The following is an 18,795-nucleotide window of genomic DNA, read 5'->3' on the forward strand; positions in this document are numbered from 1 at the left end:
CGAGGGGTCTGCATCGCTGATGCTCAGCTGCACCTCGGCCCTCGGAGCTTTTTCTCCGCGGGGAATTTTGGCATAGGGTGTCCAGCCAAAATCCGGGATGGGAAGAGACGTTGGGGATCTGGGAAGAGACGAAGCCTGTAGAATGCGCGGAGAGGCCGCTTCGGGACCACAGAGCACAAGGGCATAGAGGTCAAGGAGGCGAGTACAAGAGGAGAAGCAGAGGGGACAAAGAGGAGCGAGAGGAGCGGAGGAGAGCGAGGAAGCGCAGAGGAGCCATGGGCGCTGGCTCAAAAGGCGGCCTCAGAGGGTGCGAGGTCCAGCCGGCGGCTGTGGCAGCAACCAGGGCCGGCGTCGCTCATTCCTGCATCTCGCATTCATCTGCGCTGGCATGCGGTGGGCTCTCAGAGATCTAGGCGTGAATGCAGCGCGCCGGTCTTGCTATCGTGGTCCCAGTAAGAGCAATGCATCATGGCGAGCTCGGGTTGCCGGGCGCAGGCGAACTGCAGGCCGGGCGCACTGGTTGGCGCGGGCGCTGGGGGCGCGGCGGTGGCTGGACTGGCGGGACTGAGTTGACCTGGGGGTGGTGCGGCGGCCCCATGGTGCGGTGGGGCTGGCGGGGGTGCGGCGGCTGCGTGCAGATGGTGCGCGTGTGGATGCGGATGGGGGTGCGGTGGCGGGGGCGCAGACGGCGGGCCTCCCAGGCCGTTGTACGAGTTCACTACGCCAGGGGGTAGCGCCATGCTCTGCACGCGAGAGTACGGCCCATAGGAGGCGGCCGGGCCTGCCAACCCCTTGACCACAGCGGCCGCGCCAGGGCTCCCCGGACCCGCGGCCGCCGCGGCTGCAGCCGCAGCCGCGGCGGCCGCAGCCATCTGGCAGGAGGCGTAAGGCATGGGCGAGGGCGGCTGGGGTAACGGCCACGAGTTGTTGAGGAAGCCGGACTGCAGGTACTTGGGGGGTGCCAGGTAGCCGTAGCCGTCGGCCCCTGCGCCCGCCACAGCGCAGCCTCCCGCTGTGCCTCCGGCCCCGAAGAGCCCCTTGCCAGGCTGGAAGTGCGCGGCCGGCGGCCGGAAGGGCCGCTTCATGCGGCGGCGACGCCGGTAGTTGCCCTTCTCGAACATGTCCTCGCAGGCCGGGTCCAGCGTCCAGTAGTTACCCTTGCGCTCGCCGCCGCCCTCGCGCGGCACCTTGATGAAGCACTCGTTGAGGCTGAGGTTGTGGCGGATGCTATTTTGCCAGCCCTTCTTGTTTTTCTCGTAGAACGGGAACTTGGCGATGATGTACTGGTAGATGCCGGACAGCGTGAGCCTCTTCTCGGCGCTCTCGCGGATCGCCATGGCTATGAGCGCCACGTACGAGTACGGGGGCTTCTGCGCCGGGTCTGGCTTCTCTGGGACTGTCCCACCGCCGCCACCGCCGCCCTTGCCCGGGCTCGGCGGCGGCGCCTCGGGCTCCTTGGCTGCGCGGCCGCTCTCCGGGACCAGCAGGGCCCCCGTGGCTTCCTCGGGCTCCGGATAACTGGCCATCATGACAAAGCCGGCGTGCAGCTGCAGAGCCGCCCCTCTCTCCTCTATAGGCGCTGGCGCGGTGAATAGTTGGGGCGCACCAGTCCGCTCGCAGCCAAGTCTCAAACTTCTGGAGACTGCCGAGGCCTCTCCCCGCTCTGCTCTCTACTTTCCCTTCCCCTAGGGAGCGGTCGGCGGGAGTGGAGCTCAGCCTCTGGCCATGGGGAGTCCGCCCAACAGAGAGGGGCTCCGGCCCCGCCGCCCCTCCCCGCCCAAGCCAGTCCCCGCCTCGGTGGGTTTTCTTTTTTGCGCTCTTTCCCCCCACCCCCCCGCGGTTTCCCGAAGCGCGACCCGCGTCTCTGGCAGAGCTGCCTCCTCAAGTCCCCAGCGCTCCCAGAGCCTCGCTCTGTTCTGATTCGTATGGGCTCCGCCGAGTTCCGCTTGCGTCAGGCGCCTTCGCCCCTGTAGCTGGGCGGCCAGCCGCGCACAAGCGAGTTCATCTCCAAGTCACTTTTTGTGAACGCCCCGCACAGCCTGGACCGGCCTGCTCCCACTCGGCGAGCCTCGGGGACCCGGCCGACAGCCGGGCTCAAGCCTCACGAACCCCTGAAATCTGCCTCTGCTCGCTGTGCGGACTGGGCCAGGAGATGCCGAGGGAGCGGAGTTCGCCCGGGTGAGGGCTCCAGCGAGGAGAGGCGCTCCAAGCCTCCTCGCAGCTTTCAGGTGAAAGAAAACGACTCCTTTGCCCTGCCCTTTGCTGCTGTCTGGGGGCTAAACTTCTAGCTTGGGGCTGGGGGAGGGGCGAGACGGCAAGGGGGCCGGACAGGGGTGGGGTGGGGAGAGCTGCTCTGTAGCTTTGGGAAAACCAGTCCAGAGAGACGCGTGTCACTGAACGAAGAAACCTCGGCCTGGCCTGTCCCTCGCGCTGTCAGCGTGACTGGGCCGGAGTGGAGCTGAGAAGAGGATCACTGGGAAGAGGGTTCCATGGGGCGTCTCCTGAATTTCTTCTGACTTTCCCTACGTTGCGGGTGGTTCTAAGGAACCAGGACACCCCTCGGAATCTGCGTTGTAATCCTATGGGCTGGAGCGTCGGTTGGGTGTGTACTTTAACCACCCCAAGTAGATACCTTTGCGCTCTTCCCCTTCACGGGTGAGGATGTTACCCGGGGCTTTGAGGGACTGTATATGTGTGTGCACAGGTGCCACGTATGGAAATCGTGGGGAGGGTCTGTCTCTGAGACGGGTGAGACGCCAGCTGTCCAGGTGCACGCGTGCTGGTCAGAAACACAGATATGCACATGTACAAGGTGTGATACTTGTATCTACAAGGTAAAAGGTGTTTATACTTAATAGATATATAATGGTATATGTATATCAAGTTTCAGAGTAAATATGGTTGGTGGATATAGCACCTACCCCCTTGCCTTTTCTCCTATTACTATTTTTTTCTTTCTGTCATAATTCTTCCCTGCCTCCTTCCTTCCTCGTGTATGTATTCTATCACAGCCTGAGAAGAAAAACAGTAAACCGAGAGAGGCACTCATTCATATCGTGTCATGATGAGACATTTGTTCTAATCTTTTCTCCAGAGACTCAGGGGTGGGTTCTCCCCTCCCTCTCATGGTCGGGACCAGGTTAGATTAGCACTACAGAGAATGTCTCAGGGAAAATCAGTGCTGGCAAAAAAGTCAGGTGTGCCTTTTAATTTAGTCCTAATAAAAAGTTTACAGTCATAAAGTGTGACAGAACTAGTTGGTGGCTGTTTTGAATCTTTAAGCCCCAAACTCCTTGGTGCTGAGGAGGGGGGCCAGGATGCTTTGTGGAGGAAAGTGGACTGAATGGTCTCATGCAGGTGTGTGTTAGTGATTGGCATGTCTGGAGTGGCTGGCCCCAAATGCCTGTCACTCCCTCTTCCTCCCGAGGTGTGTAGACTCTGAGAATTCTCCGGAAGCCTGAGAAGTCTTCAGTAGCCTGGCTCCAGCATCCACAGGCCACCTACATGTGCTGTCTGCTTCTTACCCAGGCCTCTGATCTGCCTTCTGAGATGAAAGGAGTAGAGGAGAGTGTGATGGGAGTCTTTGGAATTCAGCATTTTGAAGATGACTCCAGAGAGGTCAGCAGGGCAGCCCTGGCCTGGTCATCAGAGCAAGAGGGAGCTTTCTTGAACTCACTTCAGTAAATACCCACCTCCATTCCTTATTGAAAATATCTCAAAGTAGCTTAGTTGTTTTTTTGGGCTGTCTCCCACTGCTCCCAGCATAAATGGGGCAAGAAGCACTTCTTCAAAGTCTCCGTGGCTGCTTTCTGAAGCAGGAGTGCAGGTGTTTTTCTTCTTCTTTACCCCCATGGGTGCCCAGGCTATAGGTGGGAATGGTGAGGCAGGTTTGGTGATGGTGCAGATTGGCCCCAGAGCTCACCCTCCGCCAAGGCTGGTCTGGCCCCATCCTGGTAGGGATCTCTCCTTTTTTCCTCCCTGACCACCCAGGCTGGCTCTCTGCCTCCTTTCTTCTCTTTCTCACTCTCTCTCCCCTTCACTGGCATTTCCGCTGCTCAGCCGGGCTGCAGCCAGGTGTAACAGCATTGTTGTGTGTGTCATCACTTCCCCGAATTCCACACTGGGCTCCCTTTTCAGCCTTAAAGGAGAGAGAGAGAGAGAGAGAGAGAGAGAGAGAGAGAGAGAGAGAGAGAGAGAGAGAGAGAGAGAGAGAGAGAGAAGATGGGCGTAAAGGAAGGAGTTCTAAAGATTAGTTGAGTGGAAAGAAGAGGAGTCCTGATCTGGCCAGATACTGATTTCTGACTATTGAGGAAAGAAGCCCCAGCTCAGATAGAGACGGAGATGCCTGATGTGGGCACCCTGAGAGGGGCCGGAATCAGTCTCTCCCCCAAGATGTGCATTCACAAGGCTGTTTGGCATTTGAAGCTCCTGAAAACAAACAAGGAAATGCGGGCCAGGGAGTGCGGCCCGGTGATTACCTCCAGGTCCGCTCCGGGTCTTTGGGGAGAAGCAAGAGGCTTCGGAGGGAGGTAAAGGAGCCCAGGGAGAGCGTAGAGTACAGTCCTTGCCTCATCCCAGCTGGAAGAGGGTGAAGCGCACGCTCCGGGAATCGGTGGGGCTTGCCTTGGTTTACTTCTCAACTTTCTTGGCAGGCTGGGTAGGAACCCGCTTCCCAGCAAGGTCGGGATCCTGCCGACAGGGCATATTGTGCAGCGGCTTTGTGGACTCCAAGACCATACTCTGTCCCCGCGACATTGCTGGGACGCAGTGACCTCGGGGCGGCGCCCACCAACCAGGGGCAGGATCCGGAGCTGGCTGGAGCTCTCTGCCGCTTCTGCCCAGGCTTTTCAGGGCCCTGCAGCTGCACATGAATAGCCAGCGGTGCCTCCTGCTCACGGTCCCATGCGAGTGCCACCTGCAGACGCGGTGCCAGCTACCCCCGACTGAGCTCTGCCGATGCTCCTACATGTCCCCGCAGACTGGCTCTGCGCTTCGAGGTCGGAACAGCGGCGCGAGCGATCTATTTGGCCCTGCGGAGCCAGACGCTTTTCTCCCAAGGGCCGGGAATCCTGCTTCGGGGTCCCGGCGGCCGGGGCCTGCAGGGGAATCCGCGCTGCGGCTCCAAGGCAGGCAGTGCTTCCCTGGTGCCGCTTAGCTCGCTCTGCGCGGTCGGCTCCCTGACCCAGGTCCTGCGGTCCTCCTTTCCTAGCGGGGGCCCTGAGACACCCACGGCTTCTCACTCCTGAGCGGGGAAAGAAGAACTGAGCCTGCTGCAACCCTCTCTTTACGGGTATGGCCTGTGCAGCGCATGATGAAGGGAAACAGAGAAGCCAAGATGTGCTCACTAGTGCACCCCCACACAACTGCACAGCTCAGTAACGGCCATCTCTCTGCTTCCCCACCCCTCACACTGAGGTACTCTGCTCTCTCTGTTCAGGTGACATTCTTCCATTCAATTCTCTCTGCCTCTCTCTCAACCAGCTCTGAACCACTCCAGTTCTCTCTCACACTCAGCTTCTTCACATACTAGTGCAGACCCTGCACACTGATGCCCAGACTCTCAGCCTTTTCACACAATAAACACCCACCCGTCTCAGGGCACACAAGGACATCTTGGTCCTAGTCAGACTCCTGGAAGCCTGTTGAGTCTCTGATATTCTTGGCCTGTGGGTAGGGCGACTGGGCTGCCACCTGGGTGTTCTCTTGGTGGGGTTACTGCTTAGAATTCCTTGGAGAAGCTCAGGTACAGAACATGCTCCACACAGAACATTTAACACACCCCGGCCACTCACATGTGTTCATCTCTGCTTTGCTTGCAGCTCAGATGGACAGACTGCAGCCCAGGGGCTGGCGCACACATCCACACAGTGCTAGGTCCGAGGCCAGTGGGTAATATCTGCTTGGTTGGGATTAGCAGTCACTTACCCAAATATATGCTTAGGAGAGAGTAAGGAGTAGAGAGAGAGAAAGAAAAAGAGCTTGAGAAAGAGAAAGGAGAAGCCACTTTCCACTCTGAGGAAGAATATCAGTTGCTAATTGTCTTCTCCTGGGAGGGCCAATGCAATGCAGTATTGGGGTGTAAGTTCACCGGCACCTCTTTGTCCCAAGGTGCGTGTGCCCTATCCTCTATCAGGCAGACTTGTAGGGCAGTTGCAGGCCTTCCTCATGGTTGAGGTTAACTCAGGGAGGAAAGGCAGAAGGGGGCTGGTTCTTGGGCCAACTGAGGGCCTCTTTCTTCCAGAAACTTCTGGGGTACTCCCAGACAGGGAATTCTAGGGTGATGGGAGCTGCTGAGCAGTGTTCTCTGATATCACCAGTGACTTTCCTGGCCTGAGGCCATTTTGTTCAGCCCCAAGCAATCAGTGCTTTGTCAGTAGGCCCTGGACTTGTTTGGGACAATGATGAGTTGTTTAAAGTTGCTTTTCTCTACACCTAGACTATGTAGTTTGAGGTATTTTTACATACACTGTGCTATGTAACTGCTACCTGGATTAAGATATGGAACATTTCTGTCACCTTAGAATAGGCATCCTCAAACTGTGGCCTGTGGGCCACATGAAGTGGTGTGAATTGTATTTGTTCCCATTTTGTTTTTTACTTCAAAATAAGATATGTGCAGTGTGCATAGGAATTTGTTCATAGTTTTTTATTTTAAACTATAGTCCAGCCCTCCAACGGTCTGAGGGACAGTGAATTGGCCCCCTGTTTAAAAAGTTTGAGGATGCCTGCCTTAGAAGGTCCCTTCTTGTCTTTTTTCAGTCATACCTGTCCCCAAAGGTAACTCATGTTTAGGGCGGCGCTTGTGGCTCAGTGAGTAGGACACTGGCCCCATATACCGAGGGTGGTGGGTTCGAACCCAGCCCCGGTCAAAGTGCAACAAAAAATAGCCGGGCGTTGTGGCGGGCACCTGTAGTGCCATCTACTCAGGAGGCTGAGGCAAGAGAATTGCTTAAGCCCAAGAGCTGGAGGTTGCTGTGAGCTGTGACACCACAGCTGTGACACTCTACAGAGGACAACAAAGTGAGACTCTGTTTCTAAAAAAAAAAAGTAACTCATATTCTGATTTCTATCACCATGAGTCACCTTTGCCTGCTTTGAGCTTCATATAAATGGAACATCTTGCATGTGCTCTTTTGTGACTATTTTCTTCTGTGTAAGTTTTGTTTTGTTTTGTTTTTAAATTTATTTATTTTGAGACAGAGCCTCAAGCTGTCCCTCTGGGTAGAGTGCTGTGGCATCGCAGATCACAGCAACCTCCAACTCCTGGGCTCAAGTGAGTCTCCTGCCTCCGCCTCCCAAGTAGCTGGGACTACAGGCACCCACCACAACGCCCAGCTATTTTTTGGTTGCAGCCGTCATTGTTGTTTGGCGGGCCGGGCTGGATTCGAACCCACCAGCTCAGGTGTATGTGGCTGGCGCCTTAGCCGCTTGAGCCACAGGCGCTGAGCCATGTTTTTGTTTGTTTTGTTTTGAGTCTTACTCTATTGCCCAGGCTAGAGTGCTGTGGTGTCAGCCTAGCTCACAGAAACCTCAGACTCCTGGGCACAAGTTATCTTCCTGTCAGCTTTCTGAGTTACTGGGACTACATGTGGCTGCCATGATGGCTGGCTAATTTTTTTCTATTTTTAGTAGAGATGGGGGTCTCGCTCTTGCTCAGGCTGGTCTCAAACTCCTGAACTCAAGAGATCCGCCTGCCTTAGCCTTCCAGGTTCTAACATGTTTTTAACATTCACTGGTTTAGTTGTATATGTCAGAAATTCATTTCATTTCATTTCTTTTTTTTTTTTTTGAGACAGAGTCTCACTATGTTGCCTTGGGTAGAGTGCCATGGAATCACAGCTCACAGCAACCTCAAACTCTTGGGCTTAAGTGATTCTCTTGCCTCAGCCTCCCAAGTAGCTGGGACTACAGGCGCCTACCACTATGCCTGGCTATTATTTGGTTGTAGTCATCATTGTTGTTTGGCAGGCCCCACCTGGATTCGAACCCACCAGCTCCAGTGTATGTATCTGCTGAGCTACAGGTGCCAAGCCAGAAATTCATTTCTTTTTATTGCCGTGTAATATTCCACAATTTGCTTATCCATCCACCCATTGACGGAGATTAGTTTCCAGTTTGAGGATATCATAAATAAAGCTGACTATCGTACATGTCTTTTTATGAAACGCATTTCATAAGTCTTGAGTAAATATGGAGGAACAGGTATATACTTAATTTTAATAAATATTTTCAAATAGTTTCTGAAGTGGCAGAGCCAACTGCAGTGGTATACAGACATGCTATCACAGGGTCTTTTCCTTATAGACAGCATTCTTAAGACCACTATATAGTTGCAGTTGTTATTATTAATATTATAAGGTAAAAATAGCTATCCTTTTTTTTTTTTTTGAGATGGAGCCTCAAGCTGTCACCCTGGGTAGAGTGCAGTGGCATCACAGCTCACAGCAACCTCAAACTCCTGGGCTCAAGGGAGTCTCCTGCCTCTGCCTTCTAAGCAGCTGGGACTACAGGCGCCCCCCACAATGCCCGGCTATTTTTTGGTTGCAGCTGTCATTGCTGTTTGGCGGGCCAGGCTGGATTCAAACCCACCAGCTCAGGTGTATGTGGCTGGCGCCTTAGCCACTTGAGCCACAGGCGCCAAGCCCTAAAATAGCTATCCTTTATTAAGCACTTATTTAGTGCCAGGAGCTTTACATGCATTATCTCATTTCATTTCTATGGGAATGCTAAGGGGTTGGTACTATTCTTGTTTTACAGATGGGGAAACCGAGGCTCAGAGAAGTTGAATAACTTGCCAAAAGCCTCAGCTAATAAGTGGCAGCTTGTCTCTGGAGCCCTGAGTTTCATCTCTGCGTGTGTACCTCCATCTGTCCCTGCAAGATGAGGAAGTCCTTCCTCATATGATCAAATCTGGCCGCTCTAAGAGACCCATTTCCTCTTAGCCTCTGGTTCTTTCTACTTACCATCTTGCAGCCAGGCTTGAGATCTCTGCACACACACATATGCACAGCTCTGCATGCTTACTGTGAAGGAGAAGGAAATGGGAATCCATTTGGTGAAAACTTCAGAGCTTGCCAAGTGCTGGGCTCAGCAACCTGATGGTATCCCTCTCAGGGAACTTGCAGAAGATGGGGCCAGAGATGCATTTGCTTCTGGATGCTGTAGGGGAGAACTCAGAGCATTCTTTCCCCAGGAAGAGATGGGAGTTTTGTTCTTCTCTTAGCACACTGCCCCAAGCCCATGTTTTGCTTCAGGGATGGATATCAGCCTGGGGCAGTCCTCTGTAGAGTTTCTTCAGGGATGTTCAATTTGTCTAAAAGCAGGTATTAGCCTAGAGATGTTGTACCTTGCCCTGGAAATTGGTAAGTAGGGTGAGGATGTATGTGGTCTCAGCAGGGAGAGAGCAGGAAGTCTGGGGAACTGCACTTCTGGGCAGAGTCCTTGAGTGGGCTCTGTGGGAAACGGTCACTGTGGGTAGGAGAGCCAGCAGCTTTCTCTTTAGGACCACATGTTACCAAGTCTCCAAGTCTCCAAGCCCCTGGGCTTGACTGAGAGAAGTGTGCCACCCTGTGGGTAGACACCAAGTATGGGCTTTACACCATGTATGGGCTTTACTCAGGCCCCTTTGTAGGCTAATCGAGGCCTTGCTAGGCTCTGAGATTGTAATGGGGTTAATTGCTGACAGGCTCTTGTGGTGGTGCAAGCAGGTTTTTACTAGGGAAGCAGTAGTCAGGATTTTGGGACTTTGGGTGGGGACAGTCCAGGATCCTGACGTGCTCAGTTCCAGGCACCTTCTTGGCTCTGGCTTTTTGCTTGGAGGCAGTACTGCTGAGGAACAGGGGCTGGTAGCATGTCTGCACAGGAAGGGACTCCCTCTTGTAGGTGATGGGAACTCATGTCCAGAACGATGCAAAGTCTGCTCTAGGCCACAGAGGTAGTTAGTGCAGATGGAATGGAGGTCTTGAAGCTTGGTACTGCCATCTGTGACACCACTGGTGACAGCGTAGGAGGCACTACAGTGAAATGGATAACATGGACCCCTCTTCCAAGTTTTACTGATATCAGCCTTGAAAATTTTGGAACCTCGCCTTGCTTCAGAGTCTTAAAATTTCGTTTTTTTTTTGAATAGGTGATATATTAACATAGACCAAAATTTTAAAATACAGAAGGCTTATAGCGAAGTTTCCCTCCCACTTCTGCCCCCAGGTCGCCCTTCTCAGAGGCAGTCAGTGACCCCATTTCATGTATATTTTTCTGAAGTTCGCAGGCATACTCCCACACTCTCTTGCTTTTGGTCCATTGCAGCATCTAACTCACAGTGTTCTGCACCTTGAAAAAATTTTCATATCAATGCATTCTGATTTTAGAACATAATATTTAGGTTGTTTCTGATCCTTTACTTTTAGAAGCAACACAGTGTATACCTAATTTCATGTATATATTTATAAAAAAGTTTTCTAGAAGTGTAAGAGTTGGGTCAAAGTGTATACACACTTATAACTTCAATAGGTTATGCCAAATTATTTCCCTTATAGATTGAACCAGGGTATACTCTTACAAACAGTTGATGGCACTCCTGTTCCTCACAGCCTCACTAACACAAGTCTTTCTTTCTGTTTTTTTTTTTTTTTTTTTTTTTAAGAGACAAGGTTATTACTATGTTGCCTACTTTGGCCTCAAACTCCCGAGGAGCTGGGACTCCAGGCACATTTCAATGTGTCTGCAGGTCTTTCTTTTCAAGAAAGAAATCTTGCATGGAAACTCCTCAAAGAACTCAGAATAGACGTTCTATTTGATCCCTCAATCCCATTACTACTAGGCATCTACCCAGAAGAAAAAAAATTGTTTTGTCATAAGGACATTTGCACTTGATTGTTTATTGCACCTCGGTTTACAATCACTAAGATGTGGAAACAACCTAAATGCCCATTGACCCAGGAATGGATTAATAGACTGTGGTATACGTATACTGTGCGATACCATTCGGCTATAAAAAATGGAGACTTTACATTTTTTGTATTAACCTGGGTGGATTTGAAAAATGTTCTTCTTAGTAAAGTATCACAAGAATGGAGAAGCAAGTATCCAATGTACTCAATACTCATATGAAGCCATTTAATATATGCCCACACAAGAGAAAAACTCAATTTAATTCAAGATGGGGGGAGGAGGAAGGAGGGAGAGGAAAGAGTGGAGGAGGGAGGGGGATGAGTGTGCTTCTACTTAATGGGCACAATGTAAGGGTATATGGATCCCTTTTGGGTGTGGGACACAACTACAACAGGGACTTTTTTTTTTTTGAGACAGAGTCTCACTCTGTCGCCCTGGGTAGAGTGCTATGGCATCACAGCTCACAGCAACCTCAAACTCTTGGGCTTAAGCAATTCTCTTGCCTCAGCCTCCCAAGTAGCTGGGACTGTAGGCACCGCCATAATGCCCTGCTATTTTTTGGTTGTAGTTGTCATTATTGTTTAGCAGGCCCAGGCTGGGTTCGAATCTGCCAGCCCCGGTATATGTGGCTGGTGCCCTACCCACTGAGCTACAGGTGCTGAGCCTACAACAGGGACTCTTGCTAACAAATGAAAGCACTGTAACCTCATTGTACCCTCACATTAATCTGAAATAACGAAAAAGAAAGAAATCTTAAAGATTAGTTGAGGAAAAAAAAAAAGATATAGTTGAGGACCCCTCTGTTCCCTTCCTTTATTCCTCTCTCTCTCTACCTCCCTCTCCCTCTCTCAGTGGTCACCATGGTAAATTTGGTGCTTAATATTCCCATGCCTGTTTTTGCACTTTGTACTACAGGCATATTCATCCCTAGGCAATACTTAGTTTGTTTCATAACTTTATATACATTGTGTCCTGCTGTTGAAGAAAGACATGTGCTTGCTTTTTCATCCAAACTTATGTTTGTAAAAATCCCTGGTTGATACACAAAGACAAGCTCCATTCATTTTCCCTGTGTTGCACTGTTCTATTGTATGAACACACTGTGGTTTATTTACCCATGTTCCTATTGAGAGACGTTGGGTTATTTCCTGTTCTTTACTATTACCAGTAGTCCTGCTATGGACATTCTTATGCATGTCTGCTAGTGCTCATGTGCCACAGTTTATCAAGAAGTGGGACTACTGGATTAAAGGTCACAGGTGTTTTCAGCTTTATCAGTTACTGCTGAGCGGAGGCTCAGCATTAATACAGAGAATGATGCCTATACTTCAGGATGTCAGTATTGGTGAATGGGATAGTAGAGCGGGAGAAAACGTGGGCTGGAGTTTTGGATGGTCAGGACTTAAATCCTGGCTTTGTGATTTATTAGCTGACGACTTTGGGCCCACCCATTATCTAGGTTCTCTATGACTCAGTTCCTTCATTTGCAAAATAGTGATGGTATTTTATAGGTTGCAGAGTTCTTGAGATAATAAATGAGATAACTATGTGAAAAGTTTTTATAGAGAGTCTGCCACAAAGGAAGTACTAAAAAGTCCTAGTAGCTATTAGTAATATAATATTAATATAGCTATTAATATTATTGTTATTATGTACACATTATTATATCGTGCCTTTGATCCCCTTTTCTTTACATGTTATTGTGGCACATTTTAAACCTTTAAAATAGGAGACTATGATGAACCTTCATCTGGTTTCCTCTACAGCCCCACCCACTTCTTTACCCCCCCAAGTAGATTATTTTGAAACCAATCACAGACATCATATTTATTACTTTATTTGTAAATATTTCAGTTTATATCCCCAAAATATAGGCACTTAAAAAAACATAGCTACCATACTATCATCATACCTAAAAATCGAGGGTGATTTTTTTAACATATTGAATATTTAGCTAATGTTTACATTTCCTTAACTGTCTTAAAAAGATTTTACAGTTGGTTTGTTTAATTCAGTGGTTCTCAACCTGTGGGTCATGACCCCTTTGGGGGTCTCCTGCATATCAGATATTTACATTATGATTCATAACAGTAGCAAAATTACAGTTATGAAGTAGCAACGAAAATAATTTTATGGTTGGGGGTCACCACAACATGAGGAACTGTATTAAAGGGTCGTGGCATTAGGAAAGTTGAGAACCACTGCTATAGTAGTTTCTGTCCTTGATGAGTTTTCTTCAGTCTGGTTTGGAAGAAAACATATATGTGACCCACAATAGATCATCAAGCATTGGTTGTAATTTAACAAATTTTCTGTGTTTACTATCTGCCAGAAGCCCGGCTCTGAAGGTAAGTCGAACCTGGACTCTCTCTCAACAGGCCATTTGGCTGTCTCAGCATCTCCATGTTCTAGATGCTGTCCCTGTACACCCCTCCTTTGGCTGTGTGGGCCTTCAGGCTGCCCTACTGGGCCTGGTGAGGGTGACTTGTCCATCAGCACCTTCTCAGCTGCTTGTAGTGCATGGCTTAAGTCCACTCAAGGGTCACTTCCTAGTGGAGGTCTTCACTGGCCCAATCCTGTACATTAGCAGGTTCCATGGCACCTTATCTGTGCTTCCTTTTATCTCAGCAATTACACTGGACTGTCATTTATTTGTTAATTTGTTTATCTTCTTCCCCTAGACTGTAAATTCCCGGAGGGCAGGGACTTTATTCTTACTCATTTTTATAGTCTCAATGCCTGGTGTATATAGCATGTAGAAGATATTAGTTGAATGCATGTCCAGGATTTCCATCGTTAGAGCTGCTATCTTTTGGGTGAAGATTTAGTCTGGTAGGGGATTAGACATGCACTTGTTTATAGTCATTGACACTGTAGTGTGAATCAGCCCTGGTTTAATAGTAGTTCTGTGAGAAATGGAATGTGGGAGCCAGAGGGAATCCAGGGCAAATGTCAGGGGTCTTCGAGCAGGTGTTCATGGGCAGTGAAGTATCAACGTGAAGAGGAGCAGAGAATTCAGGATGGAAGAGGACTCTGGGAGGCTAAGGCAAAGGCCGTGGGCAGTCTCACCAGGTTCTTGGGTGAAGGAAGGAAGGCACAGCTTCGTGGTGTGCCAGGCCTGACACCTGCCTAGGGTTTAGGATATTCTCCCCAGGCCGGAACCCTAGCGTGGGGGCTTCCTCACTTTTGTGCAGGGCAACTTCCCAGCGGGGCAGGGAGGTATTATCTTTCCCGCAGGCGGAGGCGCAAGAAGCCTGCGGGAATCCTAGCCCCATACGCGGGTGGGGGCTTCCGCAGCGCTGGCCGGGCGTCCCCAGGGCGGCTGCGGAGGGCTGGGGTCCACATGCCGGTCACCTCGCGGTGCTCCCGCGTACTTGATGCCCCACGAGCGAGCGCCACGCAGCAAGACCAGCAAGCGCTCACCGCCACCGCTCCGCTGAGCCCTACTGCAGACACTTGTACCACGAAGAAATAAACTGTCCGGGGGCTGCGGACCGACTGCAACTCTACTGTGGCCGCTTCCAAAGGCAAGTAACAATAGCTCTAAGGTCAAAAGAAGGCGTAGCTAAAGCACTCTTCAGGCAGGGGCAACTCTGGGGCCGAGGTGAAGTGTGGGGTGGCTGGCACGTTCATTAAGATCAGGCAGCACCACCCTAGCTTTAATTTTCTATGAGAAATGGGTGCCCACGAGTCCTGGGACTGGGTGAAGGCTTCTGGGACATTGTCTGTATGCCAACAGATGGTCTTTTCTTAATCTGAAGAGCATATGAATAATACAATCACGCATTGGTTGCACACACACACTGCGGACTTGTGTGGCCAGACCTGCACACGAAGATACCCACACGGTTGTGCACGCAAACAGGTGCCTGCTGTGCACGCGCACCCCTCTTCTCCACCCACCTTTCTCTCCATGTTGAATCTTAGGAAAACTCCTCATAGAACTCCTTTTGTATGTGGCAACTGCGGTTACCAAATGCTTACTGATATTTCTCTACTTTTCAGATCTGAGAGGGGATTTGTTACCATCCCACCAGATTTTCTTTGCTCCTGGGGCTTTGGAGCAGGATGTTTGCAGACTTTAAACTATGCTAGCCTTCTAGATGGAGGAAGCTCCTACCATGTATGTGGGCTTAGGTGAGATTGACTGTCTCCCCAGGACTGCCTATAGACGTTCCCCCCAGGTTGGTGGAACTTGGCATTCATTCATCGAAGGGAACAAATCCAGGGCACCTCCTCTGTACTGATCCTGTGCTAGGTCTGGGGATTTGCAGAAGAGGAAGGGCTACTTCTCGCCCTTGGGTGAAGTGAAGTTTAGTGGGGAATTGGATGGGTAAAGAGACCAAACCATTGTACTTTGATAAAGACTCTGATAGGGGAAGGTTGAGGCAGTGGAAACATGGAGGAAGTCCTCCTGGGGGAGGGATGAGTAAGATCCAAGGAAGGTGTGAGGAAGGCATTCCAGCAAGAGGAAGCATGTGTGCAGAGAGCTGAGGGAAGCAGTGGTGCTTTCAGGGAGAGCACCGGTGGCTGAGGTGAAGCAAAGACTCCGGGTGAGAGAAGATGGGCCTGCACTAAGGAAGAAGTAGGCTGGTGGAGAGAGGGCTACTCCTCAAGAGACATTTAGGAGGCGGGTGGGACCTATGAGGCTTGATGCCTGGTTAGGTGTGAGAGTGAGGAAGGAGGCTGAACAACTCTGGGGTTTCTGACTTGGTCAACTGGGCATCCAATGTGGCCATTCCCCGTGCTTGGCTGTGGGCACAGGTGTTTTGGGCAAGGTAATGATCTCTAGGGGGAACACATACTTTTGAGGTGCCTGAGGGACATCCAGGTGGAGATGTCTGGAGGGCAGTTGGACATGTGGGTCTGAACTCAGGAGAGAGGTTTGAGAGTTATTAACTTATAGCTGGGACAAGATGAAGTCACTCGGAAGGGTATGGAGAGAGGGAAGAGGAGAACATTTGAGAAAAGATGAGTGAAATTGAGGGAGTCTATAAAGTAACTGACCAGGAGAAGCCAAGGAAGTGGAGGCCGTGAGTGTGTGGTATCATGGAAGCCTTGGGAAGGTAGTGGGCAGGCCCTACTCAAAACCTCCTAGGACCCACCATCTCTGCCTTCCCAGGCCAGGGGTGCATGTGGTGATTGGTGTGGTACTTGAGTGGTAACAAAGTCTCCTGGACAGTGAAAACGCAGGTGCTGCAGTAGATGAGTTGCCAGGCAAAGGTGACGGTTTTCTTCTGTGCTCTAAATACTCATAGGCACAATTTATACAGCTCTTACTGGGTGTGAGTTACTTTATTTATATCATCTCATTCAATCTTCAAACAACTCTTTTCAGATAGATATTATTTCCCTCACTTTGCCAATGAGGAAATTGTGGCTCAGAGAGGTTAAGCATCTTGCCTAAGATCTCATAGCTAGATAGCTAGTTAGAGCTGGAACTGGGGGATGGAGTTGGTCAGTCTTCTTGCCTTACGTACCTACATACCACAAGGGTTCTTTTTGTTTTGTTTTGTTTTCTTTTTTGACTGGCCTATGCTTTTTTTTCTTCAGTATACATTCAGTGGTGGCTGCTTCCTGAATTAGCATCTGGGCCTGGCCTGCTTGCCCACACCCTCCAGGCCTCCAGGCCATGGGGACTTCAGAGAAGGCCTGTATCCCAGATTAGCTGCAAAGACAACACGGTCCTGAAGAAGAAAGAGGAGGCCCAGGCACAGCCAAGGCCTGTGATGGGAAGGGTTTCCCGAGAATCAGTGGGGAACTTCCTCCTGGGAAAGCCACAAGAGGGGCAGTTCCTCTCCTGGGTCAGGCGTCAGGGAGTCAGGGCCCCAGCTGTTCCTGCCTGGCCGCCTGCAGCCCCAAGCGCCCACCGGAGACAGGAGGCCCTGCCTGCTCATGCCCCATTGTCCCAGCACCACAGTGCTGCTTCCCATGCGCCTCCTGTTTACACAGGAAGCCCTGCTCTGGGATGCCACCTCCCTCTTCTGATGGCTGGCTCTAAGCTTGAATTCCTCTCAGGCAGCTTCAGTGAGTGAGGACTACAGTAAGTTATCACTGCTCACTGACTTTGAAAATTGGTATAGCAGGGTAAGAGCCTAGCAATGTGGTGAAATGGTGAAAGCTTGCCTTGGATTTGAATTTGGGTACTCATTAGCTGTGGGACCTGCCTTGGGTATTCATACCAACAGTGTGAATGCAGATTCCACCTCTGTAAGGTGGGGAGTATCATGCCTCCCTATCTCTCACAGATTTTATTTAAGAATAAACAAATATGGAAGAAAAGTACCTGGAACATACTGAGTGCTCAATAAATGAAAGATGTCACAGTTGTTGTTATTACATGTCATTTACCTCCCAGGTTTAAGTGCACCAAATTTCAGCTGTGCTCCAAATGCAGATGATAATTTTAAACTATAACCTCTACGTTTGGTGACACTTTTCCGATGGAGAAGTGGGGTTTAAACCCCTTTCCTTGAATCTGAGTGGCCTTGTAACTACCTTGACCAATGTAGTACAGCAGAAATGACACCGTGGTACAGCAGAAATGGCACTTGTGACTTCCCAGGCTTTGCTGTGGTTGCTAGAACACTTAAACCTGGAGCCCTGAGCCACCATGAAGGAATCTGACCACTCCAGAGTCTGGCAGGCAATGAGGATTGTTCTTGAAGCACACGAAGGGGTATGAGTAGTTTTTCCAGTTCAACAAAAATTTATTAAGCGGAGTTTCAAAATGGTGGGCTGAACTCAAAATGTAACTTCCTCCCTTACCAGCAAAAGATGGCAGAAATTAAAAAGATAAAATAATAAGTATAGAATGACACTTAAATTATTAAGGAATATGAAATGGTGAAACAGTCCTTAAATAAAGAATTAAATGGATGTGACGGCCATAAGCTGAAGTCCTTCTGAGTTGCATGCCAAAAACACATGCAGGATTGCCTTAGAAGAGGTACACAGTCAAGAATCACCCAGCAATAAAGATTGGTCAAGTTTTTATGTGCTAAGCCTTTGTCACTATTAACGGTGTATTTTTCCAGTCTAGAGTTACTCATGTGTTTGCATTTTCTTTGCTCACTCATTCCTTCCTTCTGAGTTCAAGTTCCTTTTTCCTGCAATACATGCTTCCATAGTGCTTTCACCAAAGGTAGTGAAGTGAGTAGTCTTTGATTAATTCTGTTATTTAATTCTTCCTCTTAAATGGTAATATAGAACACTGAAATTGACAGTTATTTTTCCTCAGCATGTGGAAGGTTCTTGGAATAGTCCATTATTTTCCGGCATCTGTGGCAGCCATTGAGAAGTCTATGGTAAATTTAGTCATTCTTTTGTAAGTGATGTATCTCCTGTCTCTAGTTGATTTTAAAATTTTGTTCTGTAATCTCACTATGATGTGTCTAGGCATGGAATTATTCATATTTTAGTCTGTTTAGGGATTGGGGTGATTCTTCCTTATGGGGATTTATGTTTTTCATTATTGATGAAAATTCTTGATGGTTATAGCTTTTAATATTACCTCTTTCTATTTCTTTTTGCTCTTTTTTTTTTTTTCAAGACGGAGTCTCAAGCTGTCACCCTGGGTAGAGTGCTGTGGCTTCACAGCTCACAGCAACCTCAAACTCTTGGGCTTAAGTGATTCTATTGCCTCAGTTTCCCAAGTAGCTGGGATTACAGGCGCCCACCACAACACCTGGCTGTTTTTGGTTGTAGTTATCATTGTTGTTTGGCAGGCCTGGGCTGGATTCGAACCTGCTAGCTCCGGTGTATGTGGCTGGTGCCCTAGCCACTGAGCTACAGGCGTTGAGCCTTTTTTGCTCTTTGTTTGTTAACTTGTTGACTCTTTGTATTCCCGTCTTCTTTTCTTTTAATTTTCTTTCATACTTCTCACTGCTTTACCTTTCTGTGCAG

The 18,795-nt window shown here is 49.7% G+C and overlaps 1 protein-coding gene across 1 annotated transcript; it reads right to left on the reverse strand.

Annotated features, from left to right (window-relative positions):
- Positions 1 to 401: 401 nt before the first annotated feature.
- Positions 402 to 1,662, reverse strand: FOXL2 (forkhead box L2). The gene has a single exon (XM_053599882.1). It carries the CDS (start codon positions 1,527 to 1,529, stop codon positions 402 to 404), a length of 1,128 nt encoding a protein of 375 aa, XP_053455857.1. The 5' UTR covers positions 1,530 to 1,662.
- Positions 1,663 to 18,795: the final 17,133 nt, after the last annotated feature.

The sequence above is a fragment of the Nycticebus coucang genome, chromosome 8 (assembly GCF_027406575.1).
Source record: "Nycticebus coucang isolate mNycCou1 chromosome 8, mNycCou1.pri, whole genome shotgun sequence".
In the NCBI taxonomy this organism is placed as follows: domain Eukaryota; kingdom Metazoa; phylum Chordata; class Mammalia; order Primates; family Lorisidae; genus Nycticebus; species Nycticebus coucang.

Excerpts from the sequence above, each read along its gene's own strand:
- FOXL2 (XM_053599882.1), bottom strand. The coding sequence starts at position 1,529 with ATGATGGCCAGTTATCCGGAGCCCGAGGAAGCCACGGGGGCCCTGCTG.